Raw genomic sequence first — 27,832 nt, forward strand, 5'->3', positions numbered from 1 at the left:
GTTAGTAAGTTGAAAATTTCAGATGATTATTTAGAAAGTTTAAACTTATGTGTGGCAAAAATGTATTATTTACTTTTCTAAAGTTTTGTTTGTTCCAGTGGCACAAAAAGAACTTCCACAGAGCAGTGCGCATACGTCTAAAATCCCCCATAGGTGGATAATAGAAGTAGGTTGAGATCTATTGACCTTATTAGTCCTCCTAGGACCTGGTGTCCACATAAGTGGACATAACACTTTGGGTCCTCTAGACCAAAATACTAAATTTTGCTCTACAAGGACCTGATATTCACTGACGAGGACTTTATACTGCTACTGTTCTATTGAAATGTAAAACAAATATCCTCATATGTGCATCTCATTTTTTGTCAGAAACAAAAATCAGGTAAAAAAATCTGGCAATTCTTTGTTTTTAAACTTCTCAGGTCCCAATCAGCCCAAATATCAAAGAGAAATTAAAAATGCATGCCATGAAAGAGTTCGAGTCTTAGGAGGTTAAGGTGGATTTTTACTGTGTCAGCTCCTGAACTCATGTGCTAAATGTGTATATAAATCAAATACCACAATAGATTTTTTACTTTCATGTGATATGTTTATATCACATTAAATATATCAGATTAATGATAATAATGACAAGAAAAAGCGAGAAAGAGGGCTGTAATACTTTTATTGCGAAAGACACGAACACCGGAAGTGTTTCTTTTTGTGCCGGAAGTCTTACAGTAACTCCGCGATGGCAGCGACCTTGTGTCCAACGTGGTGTTTGTAGAATTTTATTTTATTCACACACCTAAAATCCTCGTATATGTACCACACGGAATGACTGTTTGGTGTTTGTAGGGTCCATTTCAACGCTAACATCATGCTCTCCCTCATTAAAGCTGCTGCCGGCGGGCTGACCGGAATCTGTCAAACCAGCAGTCACCTACAAGGTAATACAAGCTAGCTAATGTTAACCTCATCATAACGTTAACCTCCAGGTAAAGGTGGAAACGGGACAGTTTGATTAGGTTACCGACATTCACTACTAGGTAGACGAGACTGCAGCTAAACTCATGTGTAAACCTACTTTCCCATACCCACAGTCAGCCCATAAAGAAAGGCAGTGTATGAAGACAGGATCCTGGCCACGGTTATCAACTAGACGGGCACCCAGCTTTGCCCGGGGGGGGGGGGGGGGGGGGGGGGGGGTGGTATTTGGCTCAAGTCACCAAGCTGTGCCATTATGAAATTAAATCCAGTAAACACAACAATTAAAAATAAAGAGTGAGTTCATTCGTATATCACAGTGCAGTAATGCATCGCTGTTATACGCTAAAACTCGTTACACTTATATTTATAAGAGGACTGCAAGAGTCAGTACTGTGAGATTTAGTGAACCTGGACACTGGGCCACCTTTACCAGCTATACAACAAATTAAAGCATACACAAGTTACTTTAAACCACACCATACACACAATTACATCAATCCATGGATGTGTGTAGGTAGGCTCGTAGAGAAGCAGTCACAAGACTACAGAGAGAAATCAGGAGAGATGTTCTCTCTGGTGCCGATGTGGATCAGTGAGCTCACCACACACTAGTACAGTGACTGTAAGGGCATGGTGTCTTCCAACACATTTTCACTTGTTTTGCAGTTTTTGAGTGAGGTCCTGCCTTAAAACTGGGCAACTGGGCCACTCACACATACATACTACAGGACTTGGTCAGCTGTGGAAACCTTGCTCTTGCACTAAGTTTTTGAGCTGATGGTAAGGAGATGAGGTTTGGGGCCCTGAGTTTATTGAATCAGCAGAGCTTTGGCAATTTTTCACTCGGCATGCGCCTTAGCACTTTGCAGTGCCGCTTTGGTCAACCGCTTTGTGACAAACACGGTTCCCACAATTTTATTACCAAAATTGTTGCAGCGGTGGCATCTTATTACAGCACTACTAGTGCTGTAATAGTGCTTAAAACAGCTGAAATCAAATATTAATACTAGTGCTGTCAGTGCGCTAGGACCGTGCAGCCCCACGCATGGGGCGATCTGCGTTAACTCACTAATGAAGATTTGCCGCATTAATGCAATCATGGCGTTAACGCCATTTTAACGAGTTTAACGCTGACAGCAGTAATTCATACTTTTGTCCAAGCTGATGATTGACCTCATCAGTCATGAGTAGTACTTCCCAAGTCTAACCTAGACAGGTCTGCTCCAAAGTCACAGTTCTCCTCAGTGAGCTTGGTTTGCTGCAGGAGCACTAAACTACTGTTAACCGATTATTTAACTTAAGCTTGGCTATCGGCAATGTGGGGTTAAAGTTTTTCATGACCAAACTGTTTGACTGACTTAAATTCACATATGATTGAGGAAGTGTATCAGCAGAATTCAGCTGAAGGGGTACAGTGAGCTTTTTGGACAGGACCTGGACCCCCAAGCTCCTTAACGCTGAGGCTGATTGAAGTGATTAGACATTTGGCTACTGAAGCAATTCTATGACAGAAATGCCATATTCCTTTTATTCAACAGGATATGATAATTACATTATGCCAAAAAAGAAACCTGCAGTTAAAAATAAGCTGCACATGTACAAAGAGCAGCTGACTTCCTGTCAAAGCTGGACACACAATAAATAGATTTTCCACACAGGACATGACAACATCAGTTTCAGATGAAGACAAGTTCACCGCAGACTTGCTTCAAGCATTTTTTCGTAAATATAACAGCCCACACAAGTAAGACTTGTTTTGTTTCTGAAAATCACAAAATTTCTCTTGCACAGTTGTCTCACGTGTGGTTTACTCCACAGGTCCTTTGCACAGCTACTTGAAAGTCCTCTCTGCAGGGCTGAAGACATATGAAATCCCTCCAGACTACAGTGGTAATTATTCATCTTCTTTTCACTTATTTGTGTCAGGCTGGCTAATTTTTATGGCTTTACACTGCTGGTCCTGAGTCATGCTTCATTCTCATTAAACAACCCCAACCATGACTTAAATCACAGCATGAAGCTTTCAAAAGTAACCCCAACTCTCAACCTGCGGGCCTTTATATGCTGACTTCTCCGCCTATTAAGAAAACATGAAATATCTTTATTGTTTCAAAAATCATGCAGAGGGATATACCAGATGTGTACGAGTCAGTAGTTATGATTCATGTGGATAGGGCTGTTCGATATAACGATTTATATATCGGATGACAATATAAAAACATCTATCGTTTCATTTTACACTATTGTTTGTTTCGTGGTGTCACAAAATAAACTGTTTACGTCAATATTTTTTCATGGTTTTGATGGTCACTGTAGTGGCTATATTAATTTGTTAAAGTTCTCTCTTTCTCTTATATGTAACATAACCACACTACAGACGGACAAGCGCCTGTTTTTATGCGTTGTCGTTAGCAACAACAACGGTAAAACCACCGCATGTCCGCTTGTTTATTTTCCACATAAACCTTTCACAATAAAGCTCAAGATCTTGTTGAGACTTTTTAAAATAAACTGAATCACGTGAAATAGGATGCAGAGTATTTACAGATGAGAAGCAAAAAAGAGCCGTCAGGTGTTAAAAAATAAACCTTAGACTCAAATGTTAGAACAGGCTTTTCCCTGCAGCACGCCGTGTAATAAATACTCACAAAGAAAACGGCGGCCGTTACAACTTATGTCTAAAAATGTATAGTTTCATGCATCGGTTAAAACACTGGACTCCAGCTACATGAGGCGCAGCTGGAAACACTTCACGCTGGTCGAGCTGCCCGAGATTCACAGAATTTACAGAAAATGTTACATTTTTGTGATTTATATCGTTATTGGGACGATAGATGTCTTATATCGGGATATGAGATTTTGGTCATATCGTACAGCCCTACATGTGAAAATGAAACTGACCTGGATTTGTTTTTAAAAAAGAAAAGGAAATTACTGTTTGTAGAAGAGGTCTGGTTGTGCTGACCTGTAAGCATGCTCCCTCTTGGTTGGCACAGAGGTGCCACACAGACCATTTTGCCCAGTGCTCGGCCCTGTTATCTCTAATAATGTCCCGTGCATTTTCCTCAGTTATGCACAGGTTCAAAATTGAAAAGGTGAAACCAAAAACACGTTCATCTCACTGTAGATTTGGAAGGGTCACCAATCAGACTGCACTGCGATGTAAACATGAACAGTGGGAAGACATCTATAGTTTTCCTACAAACATTGCTGACGTAAATGTGCCTGTAGCAGGGCTGTACAAATCTTTAGGGTTCGGGTTTCTTCTAGATGTGTCATGGCAACACGATTCACACTTTGCATGCGTCAATTCACTCCTTTCTGTTGTGAAAAGGTCGCCTCTGATCCACAACACCCGTGGAGGAAATTGTGCCGGAGGTGCAGTTTTCACCATGAGTGTTGCGTGGACTATTAGTATAGCAGCACCTTCTCCACATAGCAACCTTTTTATTTGCATCCAGCACCCTCAGTTCTGGTGTTCAGTAGCAGGTAAATATGTGACGTGTTCCTTCGTGCCTGTTTTTATCCTCTACAGATGTGGTGCTGCCAGACAAGCCCAAACTGAAGTTTTTGAACAAGGTGCCGAACTTAAAAAAGGCCAAGAAAGAGGCAAAGAAGCTGTGGGATATCCAGGGTCCAGCTAAATCTGCAAACACCTTCACCACGGGACAGTACGCTATTGTGGTGAGTGCATTTATCTTACTTTAGATATGGCTGACAGTAGTGTTGCATGTTTTACAGGATATGACTAAGTGCCTTGACATTTTGTTTGTTCAGTGCTAATCAAGATTTATAGTTAAAATAAAAGGTGACTCAACCTGATTCTTTTTTAATTTTACTCAAGATATTTTTAAGTTTTTAAGATAAGTACTTGCTGGAAAAACTTAACAGTACACCTGCAAGTTAAATGAGATGAAACGGCACCTGTCTGTCACACAGCGGCCACAACATGGTAACTTTAAGCCTTTTACACAGTTTAAATGAAGTGAGGTATTTGTCAGTTTGGCCCGGGTAGATGGTGAAAGTGAGTGATGGAAAACAAAGCCGCTTTTTGTGCCAGAATGTTTTGTGCCAATGTTGGCCTCTTTAAAATGGGCTTTTATGTGGATTGATTTCAGGGACTGCTGTTTTTGGCATTAAACTGACTTAAGGGTTGCTGCCTGGTTTAATCTGTGTGCGGCCATATGTTTTTTTTAAATAGTTAAAAAAATAGAGAATGACACTAAGTGACCTGTTTTCTCTGATCTGATATACAGGCCATGGGAGGTGGGTACCTCCACTGGGGTCATATAGAGATGATGCGTCTTACCATCAATCGAAAGATGGACGCCCGGACCACGTTTGCAATGTGGCGCATCAACGCCCCTTACAAGCCCATCACGCGGAAAGGTCTGGGTCAGCGCATGGGTGGGGGCAAGGGAGCCATCGACCACTACGTGACACCGGTTCGTTACGGACGTTTGATCGTGGAGGTGGGAGGAAAGGTGGAGCTGGGCGAGGTCGAGCACATCTTGACTGAAGTGGCAAAGAAGCTTCCTTTTCCTGCGAAGGTGAGATCACAGATAAGGCATGCACTGGTGGGAGAAAAAGTCTGAACTGTTTTCAGATGATGCGATTTGATTAGAAGTGACCGCAGTTTTTACCCACTGGTTCTCTGTGGTAACAGTATTCTCATGTCTTTATTCCAGGTAATGAGCAAAGAGAGTCTAGCAGCCCTGCAAAAGAAACAAGCTGACATGGAGCAGAACAACCAGAATCCCTGGACCTTTAAGAAGATCGCACAGGGCAACATGCTGGGCATCAGGAGGGTGCTCAGCCCCTTCGACCTGCACAACCATGGACGCTTCACGGGCAAATTTCACTTTCCACGGAGGGTGTGACACACCTGAGGGACTGAAATTTAATAGTGTTGCAATGTGAAGAAGATTCTGAAATTCTGAAATGCTCCATCTTTCAGTTGTATCTCTGAATCTTCTGTCATCTTTTTGGGGTTTTGTGTGTTTTTCCAATTATGTTAGCAAATATATCATGTTCTTAAAGTGGTGTTTTTGTCTATTTTTTTTTGCTCATCACAGTTTATAAGGGTCTGTACTCCAGGAGTATTCGTCAAATATTAGTGAAACTTGCAAACAATGATCACTTAATGGTTCTTCACCAAAGTTAGGTCACATTTGCCATTTTACTGGAAATAATCTGAGAGTTGTAATGGTTTGTGAGCTGGCGGGCTGCTGTGCCACTGGCATTTTGGTTATGCTGTGGCTCATTTTCAGTTAGCTGTTTAACTCAGTTTTGTCTAATAGGGGGAAATAAGATGTAAAGGTTAAACATTTACGTGAAAATATAGATTTGAGTTTACAGATTACACCACATGGTGTGCGTCGGGTGCTCCAATATTTACTGTCGTCTTAAAGTGATTAGCAACACTTTGAAGTGGGGAACATGAAATCTCTGACTTGTGGCTTCTCAGCTCAGTGGTTAGCATTGATCCCTCACAGCAAGAGTCCTTTGTTCCCGTCTCTGTGGAATTTTAAAATATTCTCCCTGCTTTTATGGGTTTCCTCCAGCTTCAGGAGCTGTGTTTCTTCCTGTCTTCAAAAACACACAATGTTCATGCTCCCCCTCCCCTCCAACACTGTGCCCTTCAAACATTCACTTGCTCACTCATTAATTACTCATTAATAGTTATTATGGCGAAACCACCGTCAGGGCACTTGCTTACTATTAGTTCTGAGGCTGGAGACCGTGGCAGAGTTGAAAAGCTTATTTTCACTGGGAGTGACAAGACTGGACAACGTTAGAGATAAGGGAAAGCTCAGACTGACTATTTGGAGAGGTAGGGTTGAGGAGGAGTGTATTTATTAGACAAACAGTGGGCGGCTGCCTTTTCCCCAAAATGGCGGATTTGGGTTAATTTAGCCCCGGGTTGGCGTTCACAGGTAGCGATTTGGTCCAGGTTTTGCTCACATAGGGGTTTGTTTTAAATTTTTACGGAAGGTAGTTAACCTTATCGATGTGCCAGTAAGTAACTAATTTAGTCAGACTTATTCCCGTCCCTTATTTCGGTATTTGGACGACGGCAACATCGTTATTGTCTTGAACAGCTGCCTGACAAGCGACTTTCCGGGTTAAACCATCGATGCTTATGCGCATGCGAGCTGAGGAGTTTGAAAACAGCAGCGCGAAAAAGCAGGGCGTCAATAACGCCAATTTTTAGATTTCAAATAATTATATTGTCTTTTAACTATTTATGATTTGTTTTATGCCTTAAATAATTAAGGCTTAATTGTTTCACTAATAAAACTCGTGCTTGTTACTTAAGACGCTTTTGGGAGTCAGACATTGTCATGTTTCAGCTACATTAGCTTAACGTTTTGGTTTATTTCGACTTTTTCACGAGCAAACATGAAACCCACACGAGGCTCTGACCGGGCCCCATCAAAAACACCCAACAGGAAAAACAAGGAAAAAGCAGAAACAACGAGTCGGGTGAGTAAGTACACTCCAGCTGTCGTCGTTGTTGTTATCTGTAGCAGCTCAGGCTGACTTGTTACCTCCAACCCTTCATTTACTTTAGGACCAAGCCAAGATCATCCATCCAAAACCATCACAGACGAAAGGTTAGGACACCTCTTATACCTCTCATTCTACAGCAAACTGTAAAGTTGGTATTTGTTTGTATTTTCTAATGCGGCTCTTGTCTTTAAAGCTGAAAGAGGACCATCTCCTAACCGTAAAAGAGCTAAAGTGCAGGACAACAGGGCGCTGATGTCCAGGTCCTCCATCACTGCTCTGGAGAACATAATGGACTTATCAGTACTGTGAGTCTCACAGCAGAAGTAGAATGCTCTTATTTTTAACCATAACCTGACATATATTTCAAGCTCCTTCTGAGGTTTTCCTGTTGACATTATGCAATATTAGCAAGAAAATTTACCTTGTAAGGACACTTTGTTCCCCTGTGTTCACAGAGCAGCTCTTGCTGTGAAGCGGACAGAGAAGAAGGAAAGCCAGGAGCATCTGAAAAAAATGAAAACCATGTAAGCATTAAGTCTGAAATTACAGTTAAAGTATGTATAAATAAACAACATAAGTAAGTAAAATTTTTATTTATATAGCACATTTCTAGATAAAAAGATCACAAAGTGTTTCACAAAGTATAAAAACAGACAAAAGTTAGCAAAATGCAACAAGATGTGTTTTTAGTTGTTTTTCAAAAGTGACCACTGAGTCCGCAGATCTTAAGTTCTGAGGAAGAGAGTTCCACAGTCTGGCGACCACAGTGGCAAAAGCTCTATCTCCCTTGGTTTTCAGCCTTGTATGCTGAATAACAAGTAGGCTCTGATCACAAGACCTCAGAGACCTACTAGGGGCATAGGGCTGTAAAAGTTCGATGATGTAGACTGGTGCTTGTCCTTGAAGAGCTTTGCAGCTGTGTATAAGCAATGGTGTTACATGAGAGTACTTAGATGTTTTTGTCAGAAGCCTTGCTGCAGCATTTTGGACAATCTGCAGACGCTCCAGGAAGTTTTTGTTTAGACATGTAAACAGTGAATTACAGATGATGAAGTGAATGCATGAATAACAATCTCCAGTTCAGTATGAGATACTATAGGGCTCAATTTAGAAAGGTTTCTTAAATGATAGAAGCAGGACCGAACCAGAGATTTCATGTGAACATCCAGACTAAGGTTACCCCTAAGTTCCTGATAGACGATTTCACAAATGTTGAAAGAGGACCAAGACCATTCATTATGTTAGGTACATGTCTGTCCGGAGCACATACAAGGACTTCAGTCTTTTCTTCATTAAGTTAGAGGAAGTTGTCAGCCATCCAACCTTTGATGGATTCTAAGCACTCATTTAGAATCTGCAGCCTAGAAACATCTTCAGGTTTAAAAGAAATATATAACTGGATGTCATCTGCGCAGCAGTTCTAGCAAATGTCTTCAAAGGGGCTCAAAATATGCTGGAGAGGAAGTAGATATATTGAAAACAATAAGGGTCCCAGCACAGAACCTTGTGGCACACCATAGGACAGGGATGTGGAAGATGACCTGTACTTAGAGACCGCCACAGAAAAGTATCGTTCATAGAGAAACGAGGAGAACCACTCTAAGGCAGACCCAGATACACCAACCCAGTATTTCAGCCTTTCATGCAAAATGTAATGTATCGTTTTGCATCAGAATGTCACTAGAAACTCTAAGAAGGGCTGTTTCAGTAGAATGAGCTCTACGAAAGCCAGACTGAAATTTGTCAGATATTATGTTTGTCTAAAACATAATAACCACAACCTTTTCTAATATCTTAGCAATTAACAGCAATTAACCATTATTCACTATCTGACTTACATGCAGTTGGATATCTCTTTACTTTAAATTTAAGTTTGTGTAGGTTGGTTTTAGGAACATGCGGCACTTGAACGCGGCACTTGAACTTGAACGCCTGTCACATCACACGAACATCACGCGCCTTGTGTGATGTTTGCGTATGTTTGAACCCCATCAGTAAGCACATTAGAAGCCTTGCGGTGCTTTGTTAAGACCAGAAGAGTGGCTAAAGGTGTGGCATGGCTCACACCCTTTCATTACATCCCACATAATTACCTTGATGATGTTCAGATTGTGGCTTTGCTCCGGGCTTTGTTCCAGAAAGCAGGTCTAGTGAAAAGTATGACTTCGTTAACCCTTAGGTTATAGGTTATAGACTAGATTGCTCCCTGAAACAAAAATTGGGTGTAACACTGTGACTCTGGATAGTAATTCAGGACTTATGGTACTGTGTTTGTGTCCGCAGGTATTTGCTTACACCCAGTTTATACTCTTGTGATAAATAAACAGTCATAACCACAAACTCTTCTGAAACCCTAAAACATATCCTGCACTGTAACCTGATGTGGATGTCCCTAGAAAAGTCACTACGTGTCTCATCAACACAGCTCAACTGCATGTAGGTCAGATAGTGAATAATGGTTAAAATCTGGGCTAAACAGGAAAAGGAGCGACACCAGTGTTCAGCAAGAATGAGAACAAGCACCACAAAACATTCAAACAAATAATCAAAAAGCACGACAAGCTTAGATGGTGACTTTAGTGCAGTTTAAGATAAGACAGCTATTAGGTTGTTAGCCTGTCCATGTTACTGCAGCAATCACTATTTAATAAAACTGGTCTGCATATTTAGACACAACGCAGTGATCACTGATGAATCAGTTGTTGTGTTGTAACCGATCGGCCTTTCTGGAACCAGAAACTCAGAGTTCATCAGCTCAGTGTTTGTTTCACACAAAGCAGGGCCCTGCTCTGTGTGGGTGGGCATCACAATGATAAGTATTGAGTGAAAGCGGATGAACCCTCATTAAATTATTCATTTATAATCCTCTGTTTTATTCTTTTATTAATTCAGACATCATCATTTGAGAATTTTTTTTAAACTGCAGTTTGTGTTGCCTTTCCCTGATGTGTTTTCTGACCCATTTTAGGTTCCTGGCTCAGTGTGCACAACTCAAAGTTCCAGTGCAGAAACAAAAATATTTGGAGCATTCATCCAGGCATCACCAGGACGAGACTAAGAAGTCAGCGGTTGGAGAGAAGAATCTGAGCATCTTGAAGGTGAAAAACATAAAAAATGATTGGATTGTTTTGGAGGATTTGATTGGAAGCTAAACTGTCTCTTGGTGGAAGATTTATGTGGCCATGAACTTGATACATCTGTGCAAAAACCTACTGATATAGAGAGGTTTTCACATTTCTGCAAGTTGATATTCTGTTTGTTCAGCAGGTATGTGAAAAATGATTTGCACTGCCTACCTTACGGTTAGACTGTGGTCTTTGACACCAGTGAGATAAAGTCTGTTTCATTTTGTGTGCTGTGGTTTCTCTGCTCTGAAGTAACACCTACTCAGCTGTACGTGAGAGCAGGCGAAGGATGGGGTTAAAAAAACAAAACAAAACAGGAATTTAACTGCTCACAATAAAACTGACTGATACAATTAGGTCAATATGTTTGTAAACTAGGACACATCGATTTTTAAAAATGTTTGCCACAGTACCACACCACAGCGAATTTTAAATCAGCCAATCAAGACTGAAGTGCAGACTTTTAGCTTTAATTCATTGTTTTAACTGTTTATGAATTGTAGCCATTTTTATTTTTTCAGAAGCTCAAAAATAATATAATGTTTTTTTTTAATATTTTATTTTTAGTAATATAATGATTTATTATTTACATGGATGAAAGACCTTTGCAGTCAATGAGTGTCTGAAGTGTAGAACTAATGGACTGCACCAGATGTTGTGTTTCTGTTGGGTTGTTTTTGCAGTATGCTTTGGTTTATTATCCATTAGGGCAGCAGCTGTCATTAATTTTAGCAATCTATTGATAATTCCACTGATTTAATCGAGTAATTGGATAAGAAATACTTTTGTCTAATGAGGAATAACAAATATTCAAAAGAGAAAAACACAAGTCTTTCAAAATCAATGTTTGTTTTTTAAATATTAATGCAATTTAATTAACACAGTATTTTATACTATTTCACGTTCAATCTGATAATGTTATGAAACCTTAAAATTAATATGATCTAGTGCATTCCATGCCCCCTTTTGGACACGCCAATGTTTGCTAGCTGTATGATTTAAATGTGTTATTAGGCTAAGTTAAGAGTTCATCTGCATATTTTAATAACTTCTGGAGCCTTACTGATTTTCACCGTGTAAAAGAAACACTGATGGATGGAGCAGCTACAAAGTTTGCTTTTCTTCATGTCGGAGTTTGTTGATCAGGTGCTTCGATCAACAAACCAATGTTGGAAACACGTTTTCTTTCACTCTACCTAAGCTTACTGTCTCAGTAATGGCTCTGCCTCTTTGCTCTTCACGGTGCGTGGGTTTTATGTTGTCAGACTTCCTACATCATTGTCAGATTTGATACATTTAACACATCAGAATGCTACAAAACGAAGCATCAAAGCAAAGAATTTGTGTCGAGGATTTCTTCTTTTTATAAGCGAATTACTCGATGAATCGTTGCAGGCCTAGTTTTCTATTTGCACTGTGAAGGTCTGTATGATTAGTTTTTCTGCAACTGGCTCAATCTGAGCAGAGAATATAGGCATGTAAAGTTAAACGATGGGGTGTTCTCCCCGACTATTTTCACTATAGGGATGTGTATATATGTGTGTGGGTGCACAAGTATGTTTATATATGTATATAGACCTGTAAATTTGTATCCTTTGACTTGTTACTGGGGCTATAAAAATACATGTAACAAATGTATACACTATTAGTTACTAAATAGTGGAATGGGGGTGGGATTAAATAAGCTTATGCTTCTTCCTACTTTTTTTTGAACATGTAAGTTATTTATAATAATTGTTTTAAATTTTTCTTTTGTTTTGCTTCTTTTGCCTCTTTTTTCTCTTTTGTGGTTGTATACTATTTTAACATGTTCAAAATGAAAATACAATAGAATACACTAAAGAGTTCATCGTGCTGCTGCTAACAGCAGTCCTATTGTCTTTAAGTACTAGTGACCTAGTTTCACTGTCAACCACATGGACCCATAACACAAAACACTCTCCACAAATTCATCAGACCATGAGCTGTTTTTCCTCTCTCTGCACCCATTTTTACTTACTTTTTTTTACATTTTTAATTTGTTTTGGTACAAGTGCATCTTGGTGTTTTCTGTTTAAAGATTTAGTCTGAGCTTTTCTTGTTCTTGTTCACCTTTCTGTAGACCAACAAGGTGCAAATTACTCATTAAGGTGTCTCTTGATTGTTGGTTTTGACAATTATATGCTTACCTCCTCCAGAGTGTTCTTGACTTGGTTCGATGATTTTAACCATTGAAATAATTCTGTCATCATGCCTGTCATTTGTACCTATTTTCTGTGGACATTTAGACCTCTTCGGTGGTCGGTGCATTCATTATTCTGTTTAAAAAAATTATTGAATTTGGTGCCTTACAGCTAAAAGTGAGTCGAATTGAAATTTCGAGCCTATGAAAATGGGGAATATGTCTAAAAATAATTCTTGAATTAAATATGAAAGTTTGGACTTTAATCATGTGTTAATTAATTGGTTTGAAATCCATGGTGGAGAAATTGTCTAAAAGTCTATGAACATAACTTCTGCTTTTTCACTGGGATGTGACAGGTCATAGAAAAAAATAACACATCATGCTAAAAACAAAACAAAAAAACAGTCCTAAAACACGAGAACGGTATCAGTGGTTTTACATGAGGTCTTCTTTTTGACTTTGCAGGAAGACTTGCGGGCTGTGGTTCGTGCACTGGAGAGGCTGGAGGAGGAAACAGAGTCTTTGCAGCACTCATGCAGTCAGCTGAGGGACCAGTTGGAGGAGGAAGAGGAGAAAGCTAAAGAGGTGCAAATGATTTCACACAAGCATGCATACTTATTTGTCTTTATTGCAACATTCTCCAATCACTGCTGTCCTGATTTTAATTCAGATTTTAAACCAGCCTGAACCTGATGGTTCCATGTCTTCATGTTGTTTACTGACCCTGCCATTTGAATGCTTTAGCAGATATTGATTCATCTATCCAGGCAACTGGTGAGACTGTGTGAACTGTAGCCTTGGTTTCTTTTTTTTTAGTTGGCCCCTGTTCTGGTCTTGGTTTGACGTGTTGTGTATATAGATATATTCTTCTGCATACCCTGGTTGTAACCAGAGATTTAACCAGGCTGACTTTATTATTATTTTCAAGCAGTCTTAAATTAGCAATCAAGTTATTTAAAACACTCTGGCCATACTCCGTTGACCTCTGGCATCAACATGGCATTTTCACCCAGAGAACTGCTTATTTTCTGTTTTTCAGACCATTCTCTTAGAGATGGTTGTGCGGGGGAAATCCCAGCCGATCAGCAGTTTCTGAAATACTCAGATCAGTCTGGCTACGTTTAAAGCCACTTAATTCAACTTTAATCCCCATTCTGATCCTCAGTCTGATCTTTAGCTGGCCGCACTGATTATGTCTGCATCCCCGAATGCGCATGTAATTGGCTGTTGTTTATGTTAACAAGCAGATGAACAGGTTTATCTGATAAACTGTTCATTACCACCTCTGGTGTGTTTTTCAAATTCTGAACCTTTTGTGTCGATTTATTTCTTTGATCTGAATTTTCCCTTTTTGAACGTTACTCTCTTCTTTCTTTCTTTTTGCCTTTTTTTTGCAATAGACTACGGAGGATCTGCTACAGGTTTTATTATATACTATATAACTATGTTTTAATGTGACATACATTACAGTAAATGGGTCATTTAATAATAGTAGATGTCACAGTTGAAGTTACCAGAAAATCGTGGTGTGAACTGCAGTTTCGACACCATCATGGGGCTGTTAGACAGGTTCGTCTAGACGTTTGTTACAGAATCACCATAACAGTGAATTTTTGTGATGTTTGGCTGAAATGTGACTATTTTGTGGCTGTTGTGAAATCTGACATAACCTATTCTGGAGAAATCAAGTATTGCCTGGAATGCTACACCAGAGCCATATCGAATCACAGACTCGAAGGTTTTTAATGATTTACTTCAAACTCACACAGCACCCCTTTTCTGGTCTTCACAGATTTTACGAATAAGTGAACGAGCTGTTCTCAAACTTCCCTGTCTTCCTTCTCAGAAAGGTGAAACATTGGAGGTGAGTGTTGTTATTTTAAGAGCTATGCACAGCCAACATTTTCACACTAACTGAAATGTGCTTCATTTAACCAAATTGCACAATATTACTTATCACTAAAGGTGAAGTTCATTTTGTTCCTTTCTCTCTTTTTTTTTATGAATAGCATTTCTAAATAGCTTAGTGGGCACTTCCTCTACCATGTAACAGGAAAGCCTGTACATGTTCTCTGTGGTGCAACTTCTGTGAAAAACATGAAATTCATGTTACGAAATGCACAGAGAGAGAGAGAGAATGTGACTTTTGGGTTCTGTGTTATCTTGGTTATCTACTCAGCTACAGAATAAACCCTTGTTTTTGTTCTAGCTGTTTTCACGAGTCATATCACTCATAATACGTTTTACCTGGAATTAGTTGAAAAATCAACCAAATGTCACAGGTCACGCTGAGTGTAGGTCATCTGAAGTCACTTCAATGTGCAAGTTTCATACCTGAAAATTACACCTGTGCCACTTTTTGGCACCATAGGACTGTAACAGTTATCTTTTCTCTGGTTCTAAGCCTTAAAAACTGTACTTGTATCTGCGGTAATGTGTGTATACCCACTGCTGATTGATCTGCTGCCTCTCTTCCCTAGGAGAAGATCAGATCATTTAAAAAAATCAATTTAAATAGCCACTTTTTGTTTTCCTCAGGCTCTGCTGAGAAAGTTTATACCAGACAGCGATTCTGCAGCCACAGCTCGGAAACTGGGCCAAATTCTGCAGAAATCAAAGCCAACCGAGGATGACCAGGTGCTGCTTGCGCAGGCACGTGAACACGCCAATCGGCTCTTCCACCCCGGCTGCGTATTGAATAGTAGCGCACTGAGTTTTGAAGAAACGTAGCATTAAAGAAGAGGTTTAGAGATTTGCTGCACAGTATTTATTGGGTTTGATACTTCTTACTTCCATATTTGTGGTTGTCTTTGTGGAATATTTCTGCTTACCATGCTTCGCTGGTATTGAGTTTGCATCATATTCCTGTTTTCAGCTACTTTTTTTCTTTGTTTTTTTATTAATTATGTGTTCTGTTATGTGGATGTTTTTTGTCTTTTGGTGGACATAAAAGCCTGATATTCAACTTCTGTGGCAAGTTTAGGCTAAACAACTGAAAATTAAATAAAGTCACAACTGAACAGTGAATTAATTAAAATCCTGCTGCCTGAACTTTTTTTTACAGTGGAAGATTTGGTGTGCTCTGAATAAAAACAAGTCCAAATCTTGCTGCTGCTTGATGTTTTGATGTTCAGCTAACTAAAGCTACTGGAATGCGTTTAATCTGTAAAACTTTTGGTTTTAATAAATTTGGAGAATCTGCTCTGTGCTGGAAAGAATAGCATTCTTGAAAGGATTATGCAAGGTATGGGTATTTTTTCTTTTTTTTTAGAACTCCGTGTAATAAAACTTACCCTGCAGCCAGGAAGTTAGCATCGAAATGATGTTGGTTTTTTTTTTATTGCTGTGCATGTTGCATAAACCAGTGAACAAGATGATTCATGAATTCATTTTCCCTTAGAATAACAACCATCATGCCATCAGCATGTTCAGACAGAGGCAGCTTCTTGTTAGGAGCTGGCAGCAACAGCCAAACCCTCCTTTTCATGAGCCAAATATGCTCTTTTTGGCAAATCATAGTAGTAATTTTTGTTTGTTTGTTTTGTTTTGTAAATGAAACTTTTCCATTCCCATTCTCAAAATGTTTAATAGTCTATTAAAATAAAAAAAAAGTATGTGTACATTCAAAACAAATCAATAACAGTCCAGATCATTGAAATACACAGTCCAGATAGGATCACATCTCTGCAAAACTGTCAAACTAAAGCAAAAATCATCATTTTATTTACAAGATTATGTGTGGCCTTCACTCATAAAGAGGACACTGCGGTACATTCACTTGCAATAACTCAAACACTTCCACTTCTGTATTTACATAACTCACATTTTAAAGGGGGATTGAATAATTTCCGCAAAAGGAGAAATGCACATGTTAAAAGAAATGCTGAAGAAATAAAGAGTTAATATGCTAAATTATTACATTGTTGGCCTCCCTGTTACATCTGCGAGTTTTTCAGTGACTTCCTTCTTATGGACTCTGAGGAGTCATCATTGAAAAGTCGGTCAATGGTGGAGACCAGAGAAGCTTTGATGGCACGGCCTAAGCCTCTGGCAGCAAACACGTAAAGCACGGGGTTCAGGGCGCTCTTGATATACACCAGGTACAGAGATATGTATTTACCATAGCCTGCTGACTGAAACAGAGAGTGAGATTTGTCCAAAGCCTGTATAAATCGACAAACAAAATAGGGGACCCAGCAGGTGAGGAAGAGGAGCATTGTGAAAAAGAGCACATGGTACATCCTTATCATCTTGCGTGCCATTGAAGGAGTGGAGGAGGTGGGTGTTGGAGGTGAAGCTCTCCTAATAGTGAGCAAAACAGCCAGGTTACTTCCCAGGAACACCAGTACGGGCAACATGAAACCTGCTAAAGTTTCGATTACGAACAAAGTCGTATTATGCCCTTCACTCTCGATGCAATGGTGTTTCCCATATTCCTCCTGCAGGACAGCGTAGTAGAGGTAGGGGCTAGACAAGATGGTAGCCATCAGCCATATGAGACCACAGGCCAAAGGGACGGCCCAAGCTGGCCGTCGCAGTCGAGCCCACACCGGCCTCAGCAGGCACAAGCATCGTTCCAGAGCCACAGCGCAGAGGAGGAAAGCAGAGGCGTACAATCCCAGGACCCGCAGGAACATGATGATGCGACAGAAGGTGTCCCCAAATGGCCAGCTCTTGTTGTGAATGAGATATCCCAACCCGAGAGGAAGCCGCAGGATCAGCACCAGATCGGCCAGGGCAAGGTTCAGGACATAGACACGGAAACTGCTGGCAGCGCGTGTCTCCTCATTACTGCCTCTACGCACCACATGACGATGACTCCGAAATCCGAGCGCCCAAACCACGAGTCCATTCAGAGGCGCGCCCACCTTGAGGTACCAAGACAACCAGGTTGCAGTTAGGCTCGGGGAAACAGCAACTTGACATTTTGCAGGAATTCATTTATTTGCTTCTTGTGAAGACTGAACCTACTGTTTATTCTGTGAAACCGATATGAAGATGGAGCTGGTCTTATTTAATGAGCTCTGGTGGCTTTTTCAGCCTTTGCATGACAATCGTCATTTACATTGAGCAGGCTCCCTGCCTGTTGTAGCTGCAATACATGGAGCATTTACTCCACATGTATATATGTAAGTGGAACTGATACTGAATGTGAATTTTACATCGGAAACAATTCATGAACTGAAAGTCAAAAAAAGAGAAGATTTCTCACCAAGAAGATAAGCAGCGTAACTACGATCTCGGTTCCTCTTGAAGCTTCTTCCTTCCAGGTGCTGCTGTTGGAGCTAGATAGGTTTTCCACCTGTGTCCCATTCATGCCAGCCATCGGGCCGATACGAAACTGGGCTGTAATGCACCACGTTAGTTAAATACAGAAAGTACTGCGGCTGTTTGTCAATAAACAATTTCATCACTGATGGAGAAGGAAAATATGCAACTGTTGCACTGAAAGACAGATTTCACATATGCTGGTTGCCTAAAATGTTGACAAGCTGATGTCCACACCACACCACGCACAGCAAGATGACGCCACAAACTTCCTTCTGTACATTTGCTCAGCTTTGCATTGTTTCTTAAAGTTACGTTCCTTACTTAAAAATAGCGAATGCGCATTACTGCAACAAAGTGAGTGCAGCGCTCGAGTCTGAATCACCTGGGTGGGTGTTTAAAAAAAACAAACATCTATCACTTAGGTGGCATTTTCTAATCGGATGAATAATCATAACCACTGTACTCTAACTTTGACAATTTTGTGGGTTTTAGTGCAAATGTCAGCTTTTTCCTCAAGAGGCAGTTTGACTTTATGTGCTGCTTTTTGTTTCCATGGCGTGATTAATAAAAACATGAAAGCATAGCATGCACGTCAGGTGCAACAGCAGTTATTAACGAGAAAGGAATCTGCTACACGTACATTCAGGCAACCCCGGGGTCTGCTATTCTGCTGCTGCATGCAAACATTCCTGTATCAGTGAACTTATCTCCCTGGTATGGATTCATTTTTTCAAAGCAAAAGTGAATTTCTGCTTTCACAAATCACAAAAAAATTTCCTTTTTCCATGTTAAGCATTAATAGCAATGAGCAGCATTTGTGCTGCAACTGACTCCAATTTTAGTTTGCTGCCCGTACTAACCAGATCAGTACTAACCTGCACCAGAGTTATCAGTAGCTGTGAATCAGTGGAGATTAAAAGCTTTGAAGTTGGTGTTTTAAAAAAAATAAAATTAAAATCTAAAAGCAGGATTCAAATTAAAATCTAATTCAAAGACTTCTTTACTCACCTCCTTTACTTGAGTTGTGGGTGGAAGAAGTGGAGCAGCATATCAATAAAAAGGGAGTGCCTATCTGCCTAACTCTCTCTCTGTCTGTGATTGCAACACACAGACACACACTCCTTCCTATAACCATATTTACAACATCTCAGAGTCAATCATCATTTTCTTCTGATAGTGAAAAGCCATTTCAAGTGTTTCCCTCCGGCTTTATCAGCTGCTTTACATGAGTAGTTGTTAACCTCAGAGGCATAAAAGGTAAAAACTGAATAAGATAAAACTGCCACGTCTCTTTAAAAAAAAAAAAAAAAAATTGCCACAAAGTTGTTGTTGTTTTTTGTTTGTTTTTCCATAAAACTTGATTTCTAACATTTTGGTGGGCACTTTGTTTTTCATAGCTGGCAGTGAGAGGAAACGTACCCCAGCTGCTCTTGAGCTGCCGGTGCCGCGTTCAGATATTCATCAATCTAGATTTCTATTTGCTTTACTTCCTTTTCTACTATGTCTGTCACATTGTTTTGCATTTCTCTGTGTAGAGTGGATGATAAGATCATTTTTAAACACCCGAAAAAAATAGTTTTGGACTTGATCGAAGCTTTCAGTCTACATCAAAACAACAACACACGCTAATTTTAACAAAACATAACAAATGAATGTTGTTGAGCCACAAGGATCTGTCGTTATAAATGAGGAGAGCACAATCAAACTGAAAATGCTATAAACTTATCAGGGACTCTGGTTTAATACTTTGGCCGGCTGGTTGATGAAGGTGCTCCTCACAGCAAAACACTCACGTGATAATTGAATTTTTTTAAAAATTTAAAACAGCTTTCTGCTTTCACGAGACGCTCCAGATCACGCCTGTGCGTGCCATTTGACGTTTGTTTGCAGTGGCCGGGTCTAAAGCCTCCCTGAGGCAGGCTCGGTGTGTGAAAAGTGAAGTAGGCACACATTAAAACTGCAGTCTTGCTAATTAGCCAGCAGGGTGCATAGTATAAAACAGGAATGTCAAATTCATTTTACATCGTGTAGAGTGGGAGGGAGTGGTGGTAACTTTTTATGACAGTTCATTGCACAGACTGATCTGTAATTATGAAAAAAGTTATTGTTAATTAACTATGGAGTCACTAATAGTAGAAAAACAGGAACTTCACTGAAATTAAATTTTTTATCTCTTAGTTAATCACTTTGGTGGGCTGAGCACGAGCAGTTTTTGTCAATAGAAAAAGCTGTTAATGAACAACTTATAAAATTTCAGTTAAAAGTTCAAAATCTATGCATGTCTTCACATTTTATAAAGTCAGTGGGCCAAAATCAAGTCTTTGATGGGCCGGTTCTGGACCCTGGGCCTTATGTTAGACACCCCTGGTATAGAAGTCTTATGGGAAAGCGCATGGATCTTTAAACAGCTACTTTAAAATGGTCTTTTATTCACAGGAGTTTGCCACAGAGGGTAGCTCTGCATGTTTTTGATTTATTTATTATTTTTTATTACACCGGATGCTCTTCCTGACATAGTTCCCGAGGGATCTGTGGCTCACTTGGTTATAAAACCTCTATAAAGACTTTCCTGATGAGTTTATGGTCTCACTTAGTTTGAAGTCTCTTTGAGTTTAACGTGAGGTTAATCTTACAAATTTTGCTCTTGTTTAGACTAAAATCAAAGGTACAGCAGGACATGCTTTAGTATGTGGCTACTTTCTAACTGATTAGTTGCTGCTGTGTGAGTGTGCAGTGTCCTCGGTTTCTAAGTTGCTCGTGACATCTAGTTTTAAAATGCCAAGAAATTTGTAATGGCCAGATTCTCAGTTTGAGGCTTGAAACTGAGACCAGCTATGATGTACTGTTTGGTGACTGTGGCACTGAGAAAAATGAAGTGAGTATATCAGAGGGACAGCTCAGGCTGATGTTTGGATGCGTGCAGAGGAGAGTGTGGGACAACATTTATGAAAAGAGGAAGACCGCCGAGAAGATTCATGGTTGTAGTGAAGGAGGACATGCAGACGGTTGGTGTTACAGAGGAGCATATTAGGGATAGGGTGATAGAAGGAAGATCATCCACTCTGGTGACCCCTAAAGAAGAGGAAGAAGGCTAAAAATTGGGTCCAGTGTTTGACTTTATTATATAAGGTTTCAAATTACAACCTTTCAGATATCAAATCTCAATCTGGACAAGCAGGGTCCCAAAGTCTAAGTTGTCCAGAAAACTTCAGACTTGCATATTCTCCTCACCATGACTGGGCGCTTCATTTACTTTCATAATACTATGTCTCCTGTTTATCTCCTACATGCACCCTCCTGTAGCTGCCAGACATCTCAAACTCAGATTCCAGTCATCCATTCTGAAATGTGTATGTGTCTGAGCCTATGCCAAGCATGTGGCCATGTGTCCTCTCATGAAAAATATTTAGAAGCTAAATATGGGCACTCCCATTTTTATAACAGTTGAACAATGGGTAAAAAGTCATGCACTGCTGACTCCTTGAACAACTTAATGAGTCATCTGATTGAAATGTCAATGGAAGGGTGTAACTCAAGAATACCTGGCCACATGTGCAGAGGTGTTAGGATGGTCAGCGACACCAGCATGCTCACATTTCACTGCAGAATCTTTAATGATTATTTTGCTGTATTGAAGCTTTTCAGGCTCTTTTGAATGGACCTAAATGAGCACACAAAACCAGTGTTGTGATCTCAGCCTGAAGCCCAGCAATTGAATCAGAACTTTTTTAAAGACAATTTCCTAAAACACCAGGGCACTGCAGAGGTTTATAGTTTTTGAGAAATATTTTTTTTGTAGATCATATAAAGTGTCTGTGCAGTAAACAAGCTGCCTGGTTTCTGTCCAGTTACTTGCAAAAGGACGCCACCAGATGGCAGTGCTGCTTATTCAAGGATCCAAGGGATTCAAGGAGCTTTATTGTCATTTGCATCACATGTTTACATGAGGTGGAACGAAATTATGTACACACGTCCCAGAGCGAAAAGAAACAGAATAACGAAGAAACAGAATTTTAAAAAGTTTTTTTAAAAAAACAAACAAAAAACAAAACAAAACAGAATAACAGAATAATACAATAACCTGAGTACCAGTATGGAGTATGGATACAGAATGTACGTATAAATATAGGTATAAATGCTTTAGCAGCAAAAGGGCATGATGACCAGCATTGATAAAGTGACGGTGTCAGTAAGTGTCAGTAGTGATTAAGGTGCTACAATAACAGTTCTTGTCCATTATGCATTGAGAAGTCTCACAGCTTCTGGAAGCTGTTTCTCAGTCTGGTGGTTTTGCATTTAATTATCCTCAGCCTCCTGCCTGAGGGGAGCGGGACAAAGAGTGTGTGTGCTGGGTGAGTGGGGTCCTTCATGATACAGGTGGCCCTCTTCCTGGATCTGGAGGTGTATATGTCGGTTACGGTTGGGAGGCTGCCTCCGACAACTCTCTGTGCAGCCTTCACCACCCTCTGTAGCGCTTTCCTCTCTGCCACAGTGAAGTTTCCGTGGCACACATTGATGCCAGAGCACAGAACACTCTCCACCGCACATCTGTAAAAGGAGATGAGGACTGAGCTCTCCCAGATGCCTCAACCGCCTCAGGAAGTAGAGCCTCTGGTGAGCCTTCCTGATCAGGCTGGAAGTTTTGTTTTTCCAGGTGAGGTTGCTATCTAGGTACGTACCCAGGTACTTGTAGCTGGGTACTACTTTGACTGCAGATCCTCCGTCGTGCAGGGGTGTGTGTGTGTGTCTGCCCCTCCTGAAGTCCACAATCATCTCCTTCGTCTTCTCATTTAAACAGAGATTTTTTTATTTGGTAAATAACAAAGAGGTTTTGCACTCTGTGTTTTTTTAAGAGTGTTTTCCTTGACACTGGAGTCTACAGTAGTCTATTGTAGACTCCGGTGTCAAGGAATCTACTGTCCGTAGGTCAGTAGACATGTTTCTCCTGAGATCCTGGACTGTTTGTACTGTTGCATTTGACATATATGACACATATTTATGAAACACAGCCTTCCCACATGTCCAACTACTATGTACTAAAGGCTGTACACTGGCTTGTTGCCCCATGTGTCACTTTCATTCAGAATTTATTCCAGATATACTAAAAGCAAGAATGCAGCTACATTTTTAAGTTTATGTTTCAGTGCCACCTTCTGGTCAATTAATTGGGAATTTAAAAAACAAGAACAAAACAAACAAAACACCAATGAAGAAAGTCTCATTTTTAGCAGAAAAGCACAAAATAATGTTTCAGTATATATTTTGACTTGTTTAAAATTAGATCTATATCAGTGTGTGGGGGAAACATTTCGATGTTTATTTATTTGGTCAGTATCAGTTTGAAGTGTTGTTTTATTGCTGGGTTTATTTATTTAGATCATTACAGAAAGTAAAGCTGAAATTGTTTGAATGCTGTGTTATGTTCTTAGTCTAGGCGTGTATTGAATGCAACAAGAAATTGGCCCCACTCACGCACCACCCAAGAAAGAACACAAACAGTAGTATCTTTTAAAGTGCTAAGCAGCCATTTATTTGCTTCAGCAGTGCCAAAAATAACAAACAAAACTCCCTAATGGTCCCTACGCTTTCCTACACAAAATGAAAACCAACCAAAAGACAATTCACTTACCTAACTTTCTAAACGAAAAACAGGAGAAAACGTAATCAACAAAAATGGCTTCTCACGCCTACTAGGCTGCTGCAGTGAACAATTTATACAAGGTGAACAAAATACACAATTGCTACTTTACAAATCTATTTACAGCTATTTACAAGATTAAAGTACTAACGCCAGTCACACACACATGAGGTGATACTTGCAAATCAATTGGCAAAGACACTCTACACAGCAACGAATCAAAAACACCGGTTCTTTGTTGGATGGTGGAGGTTAGGAGAGAGGGGGCCAGGTGGCTAACATCTGGTGGTTAAATACTGGAGGTGATCAACCAATTATCCAATCCGAGGTTAGGCAGAGACTTCACCTAACTACTCTGCAGGCACGCCCAGGTGTCCACCTCCTAAGAAAGAAAAGGGGAAAACCCACAGCCATCCTCTGGTGGGAGGAGTCACACATAAAACAAACACTGACAGCATTGGATCATAACATTTCCCCCCCACCCAAAAATCAAACGTTTAACCCCAAATGAAATGTTTGATTCATGACCTAGAGAGGGCATCAGCCATGACGTTCTCTAAGCCCTTTTAATCGGTTTCACTCAGTTTGCGCTCAATGACAAACGGACCGGAAAACTTTGCCTGCAGGGGAGAACCAACCAACGACAGGCAAGAAAACCAACACGCGATCACCTGACTGGAACATCCGTGCTACTGACTTTTTTTTTTTTTTTTTTAATCAAAATTGGTTTTTATTCTGACCTGAGCATTTGCTAGCGCATCACGAGCAAAACTGCAGGCATTATGCAGCCTCTCTCTGAACGAACTAACATAGTCCAGAATGTTTTCTCTTGGACGATGCCGGAGAAAAATTTCTCTTTCAAAAGACATAGCGGACCGTGCACAGTGTGACCAAAAACTAAATCAGCTGGACTGAACCCCAAAGACTCCCGGCATGTCTCCCTGACGGCGAACAACAGTAGTGGCAACCCCTCATCCCACTCACGGCTTGACTCAGTGCAAAGTTTGCGAAGCATGTTTTTTTTAGAGTTTGGTGGAACCTTTCTAATGCAACCTGACTCTCCGGGTGATACGCGCTGGAAGTGTGATGGTTAACACAGAGCTCTGTCATGACCAATTTTTGGCCTGATCTGTTTGGATGCGGCAAGTTCAGAACCACTGGTGTCTGCAATTGGTGTTTCGACTACCTCAGGCAACGGAAAAACTTTGCAGCCAGCTAGATCGTTTCCAAAGATGATGTCAATGCCTGCAACCGGTAACTGGGGTCGCACACCAAGTTTAACCTCACCCACCACAAACTGAGACGAGAGCTGCACAAAGTGCAAAGGCACACGCATTACACACATTCTAACTCCCCACGCTAACACATTGGCACCACAATAGGATTGAGCTGAGAACGGTAAGACACCCTCACGAATGAGCGACTGTTTTGCACCAGTGTCACACAAAATACTGACAGGAACCCTCTTTTCTTCTCCCATCAATGAGACAAAACCTTTTGACACAAAAGGCTTGAACTCTTCATCTACTTTATCACTTTGAATTACAGTCACATCTTCTAAGGCAGTGGTTCCCAAACTTTTTTTGCTGGGCCCCCCTTTGTTTTACAAGAAAAATGTTCGCACCCCACCTCCTCCCCCGCATGCACACATCCTCCAACCACACACACCCATATTTTGCTCCATTGCGGTTTATTTCACACCTCAAACATTTAGTAGATAGATAGATAGATAGATATAATTTTATTTCGAACATGCAAATATAATTGAAATAACAACAGAAAAAAACAAAAACAAAAAATCTTAAAAATCATCAAGTTTTCATGTATATATCTATGTCTACTGTGTGCTCGAAAATTAGTAGAATGAAGTTTACACTTTTCTTGTTCCTACCCCCTTATTTCAAATTTCATTGCTTACAAATCCATATCCAGGATTCAACATTATTTGATCATATATGGTTAACTATGTACAAGTCTAACACACTGAACATACACAAATAAAACCATTTTCAGCATGTAAACCAGAACAACAACAAACTACATTTTTACATAAACTAATCACGCTGTCTATACAAGCCGCTTAATCTCTGATCTTATTTTATATCTATGTGACAAACACCTTAATGAACACTTAAGGTTGGGTTACCCTTGATCTATAAAAAATGAGGACACAATGAGACAAGTCAAGATTTCCTATATTCATGCAATTTATTATTTTTGAACAATCGTGTGAATTTTTGTATTGATGTACTTGTCTTGATTTCATCTGTACAGGTGTTCCACACACTAACCCCTCTGACTGTAATGCTCTGATATTTTACATTTGTCCTTACTACTGGCTTGCTGAACATAAGGATTCCTCTCAGGTCATGAGTATTTGGTCTTATTTGGAACAAGTTCTGAATGTTGTGGGGCAAAGATTTATTCGCTGCTTTGTACATTGTTTGCGCAGTTATGAGGTCAACCAAATCTTTAAATTTGAAAGTTTTTGCAGAATGTAAACAATTAAGCAAATACAAGTAATCTGCAATAAATTACAGGTGGTAATAAAATAAACTACAAACTCTTTTACACTACGTCCGCACCTACACAGGTATTTTTGAAAACGCAGCTGTTTCTATGCGTTTGGACCTTTCGTTCACATGTAAACGGCGTTTCGAATCACCGAAAACTGAGATTTTTTTTAAAAATCAGTTTTTGCGTTTACATGTGGACGAGGAATACAGTTCGTCACGCAATGTCAAAGGTATGTGCCTTTATTCACGTCACGCTGTGCGCCACGTTATTGTTTACATGAGATGAATTGCAGAATGACAGAAAGAGACAAAATACTGTTAATGTTAATATTCAGGTTTTACACGCTTACATATACACATGCAGTTCCTGTTCCTCCATTTAGAAAGGCAGAGGCATCACGGTGTAATTATTTTACATGTAATTGTTTTTTTTTTACTGTGTAATAATATTCAACATTGCTATCAATACATTTTTCAAAAAATGCCTTTCTGTGCAAAATGGGTTTAAAAACATAAACAGCTGTGAGATACTGTTTGTCCGTGATTTGAACCGAGGGAACAAATCGTGGCAGGATCAGCCTGATATTATTTGTATCCCACTGCAACTTTACTGTATAAAGAGCTAACATCTCCAAAATGTCAGCAAGTAAAGTAAAAGTAAAATTTATTTATATAGCGCTTTTCACAGATAAAAATCACAAAGTGCTTTACAACACAGGAAATGGAAATATTAAAACAATATAACAGTAAATAAAACAATGTAAAACAATAAAACTATAAAAACAGCATAAGAAGAAATTAATCAAATGCTTTTCTAAATAAAAATGTCTTCAGCTGTTTCTTAAAAGAATCAATGGAGTCCGTGCAGTGAAGAGACAGTGGGAGAGAATTCCACAACCGTGGTGCCACAGTCTGAAAGGCCCGATCACCACGAGTTTTAAAACGAGTGTGCGGTACCACCAGCAGTCTCTGATCTAATGACCTTAAAGCCCGAGAAGATGAATGTGGTTTCAGCAGGTCAGATAAATATTGAGGAGCTTGACCATGTAGGGCCCTAAAGGTTAGAACTAAAATTTTAAAATGAAACCTAAATCAAAAACAAATCGTGGCAGGATCAGCCTGATATTATTTGTATCCCGCTGTAACTTTACTGTATAAAGAGCTAACATCTCCAAAATGTCAGGAGTAGTTAGTCATTACAACAAGTGTTTGTGAACTAAAAATCAAGAGTGTGGGATACTGTTTGTCGGTGATTTGAACAGCCCAGTGCTGCTCCCGACGCAGGGAAAACTAATTCTGTCGCAGAGACCTACCTCGGCACTTGTGCAGGTGAAGCCAAAGGGAAGATATGCTTCACCATATTTTCTAGTCTTTGGCTTAGAATGAAGTTGGTTTGGAAACATATTCAGCCATGCTTCATCTCCTGCTTTGCGTTTCTGTGAGCGCCTTGTGCTAGCAGTGTCCAAGCGTTTTGGGTCCCCCCCTTCATACTTTTCATACGCCCCCAGGGGGCGGGCCCCACACTTTGGGAAGGTCTGTTCTAAGGCATGAGGTTTGGTCTGTAGGTTTATTGGGAAAGGATATTTACCCTTCCTGGTCTGTTCCTCTCTTTTGAGAACGGGACAAGCAGCAATGA

The 27,832-nt window shown here is 40.0% G+C and overlaps 3 protein-coding genes across 4 annotated transcripts; 2 read left to right on the forward strand and 1 right to left on the reverse strand.

Moving 5' to 3' along the window:
- The first annotated feature begins 678 nt into the window (after positions 1-678).
- Positions 679-6,008, forward strand: mrpl16 (mitochondrial ribosomal protein L16). 2 transcript variants are annotated; one of them, XM_085161333.1, is made up of 5 exons: positions 679-929; positions 2,788-2,859; positions 4,505-4,653; positions 5,226-5,519; positions 5,658-6,008. In XM_085161333.1, exons 1-5 carry the CDS (start codon positions 860-862, stop codon positions 5,847-5,849), a joined length of 777 nt encoding a protein of 258 aa, XP_085017459.1. In that variant the 5' UTR covers positions 679-859; the 3' UTR covers positions 5,850-6,008. The 2 variants fall into 2 exon arrangements, with proteins under 2 accessions (XP_085017459.1, XP_085017532.1); XM_085161406.1 differs by lacking the exon at positions 679-929 and adding an exon at positions 1,969-2,713.
- A 110-nt stretch (positions 6,009-6,118) lies between these two features.
- On the forward strand, positions 6,119-15,878 carry cenpq (centromere protein Q). The gene is made up of 8 exons (XM_085161204.1): positions 6,119-7,455; positions 7,544-7,586; positions 7,676-7,787; positions 7,938-8,006; positions 10,451-10,580; positions 13,237-13,356; positions 14,564-14,635; positions 15,310-15,878. Exons 1-8 carry the CDS (start codon positions 7,372-7,374, stop codon positions 15,499-15,501), a joined length of 822 nt encoding a protein of 273 aa, XP_085017330.1. The 5' UTR covers positions 6,119-7,371; the 3' UTR covers positions 15,502-15,878.
- Positions 15,695-19,144, reverse strand: LOC146525521 (C5a anaphylatoxin chemotactic receptor 1). The gene is made up of 3 exons (XM_085161091.1): positions 19,051-19,144; positions 17,984-18,117; positions 15,695-17,639 (listed from the first exon to the last, which is right to left on the reverse strand). Exons 2-3 carry the CDS (start codon positions 18,095-18,097, stop codon positions 16,707-16,709), a joined length of 1,047 nt encoding a protein of 348 aa, XP_085017217.1. The 5' UTR covers positions 18,098-18,117; positions 19,051-19,144; the 3' UTR covers positions 15,695-16,706.
- Positions 19,145-27,832: the final 8,688 nt, after the last annotated feature.

Source organism: Neolamprologus multifasciatus, chromosome 1 (assembly GCF_963576455.1).
Source record: "Neolamprologus multifasciatus chromosome 1, fNeoMul1.2, whole genome shotgun sequence".
Lineage (NCBI taxonomy): Eukaryota > Metazoa > Chordata > Actinopteri > Cichliformes > Cichlidae > Neolamprologus > Neolamprologus multifasciatus.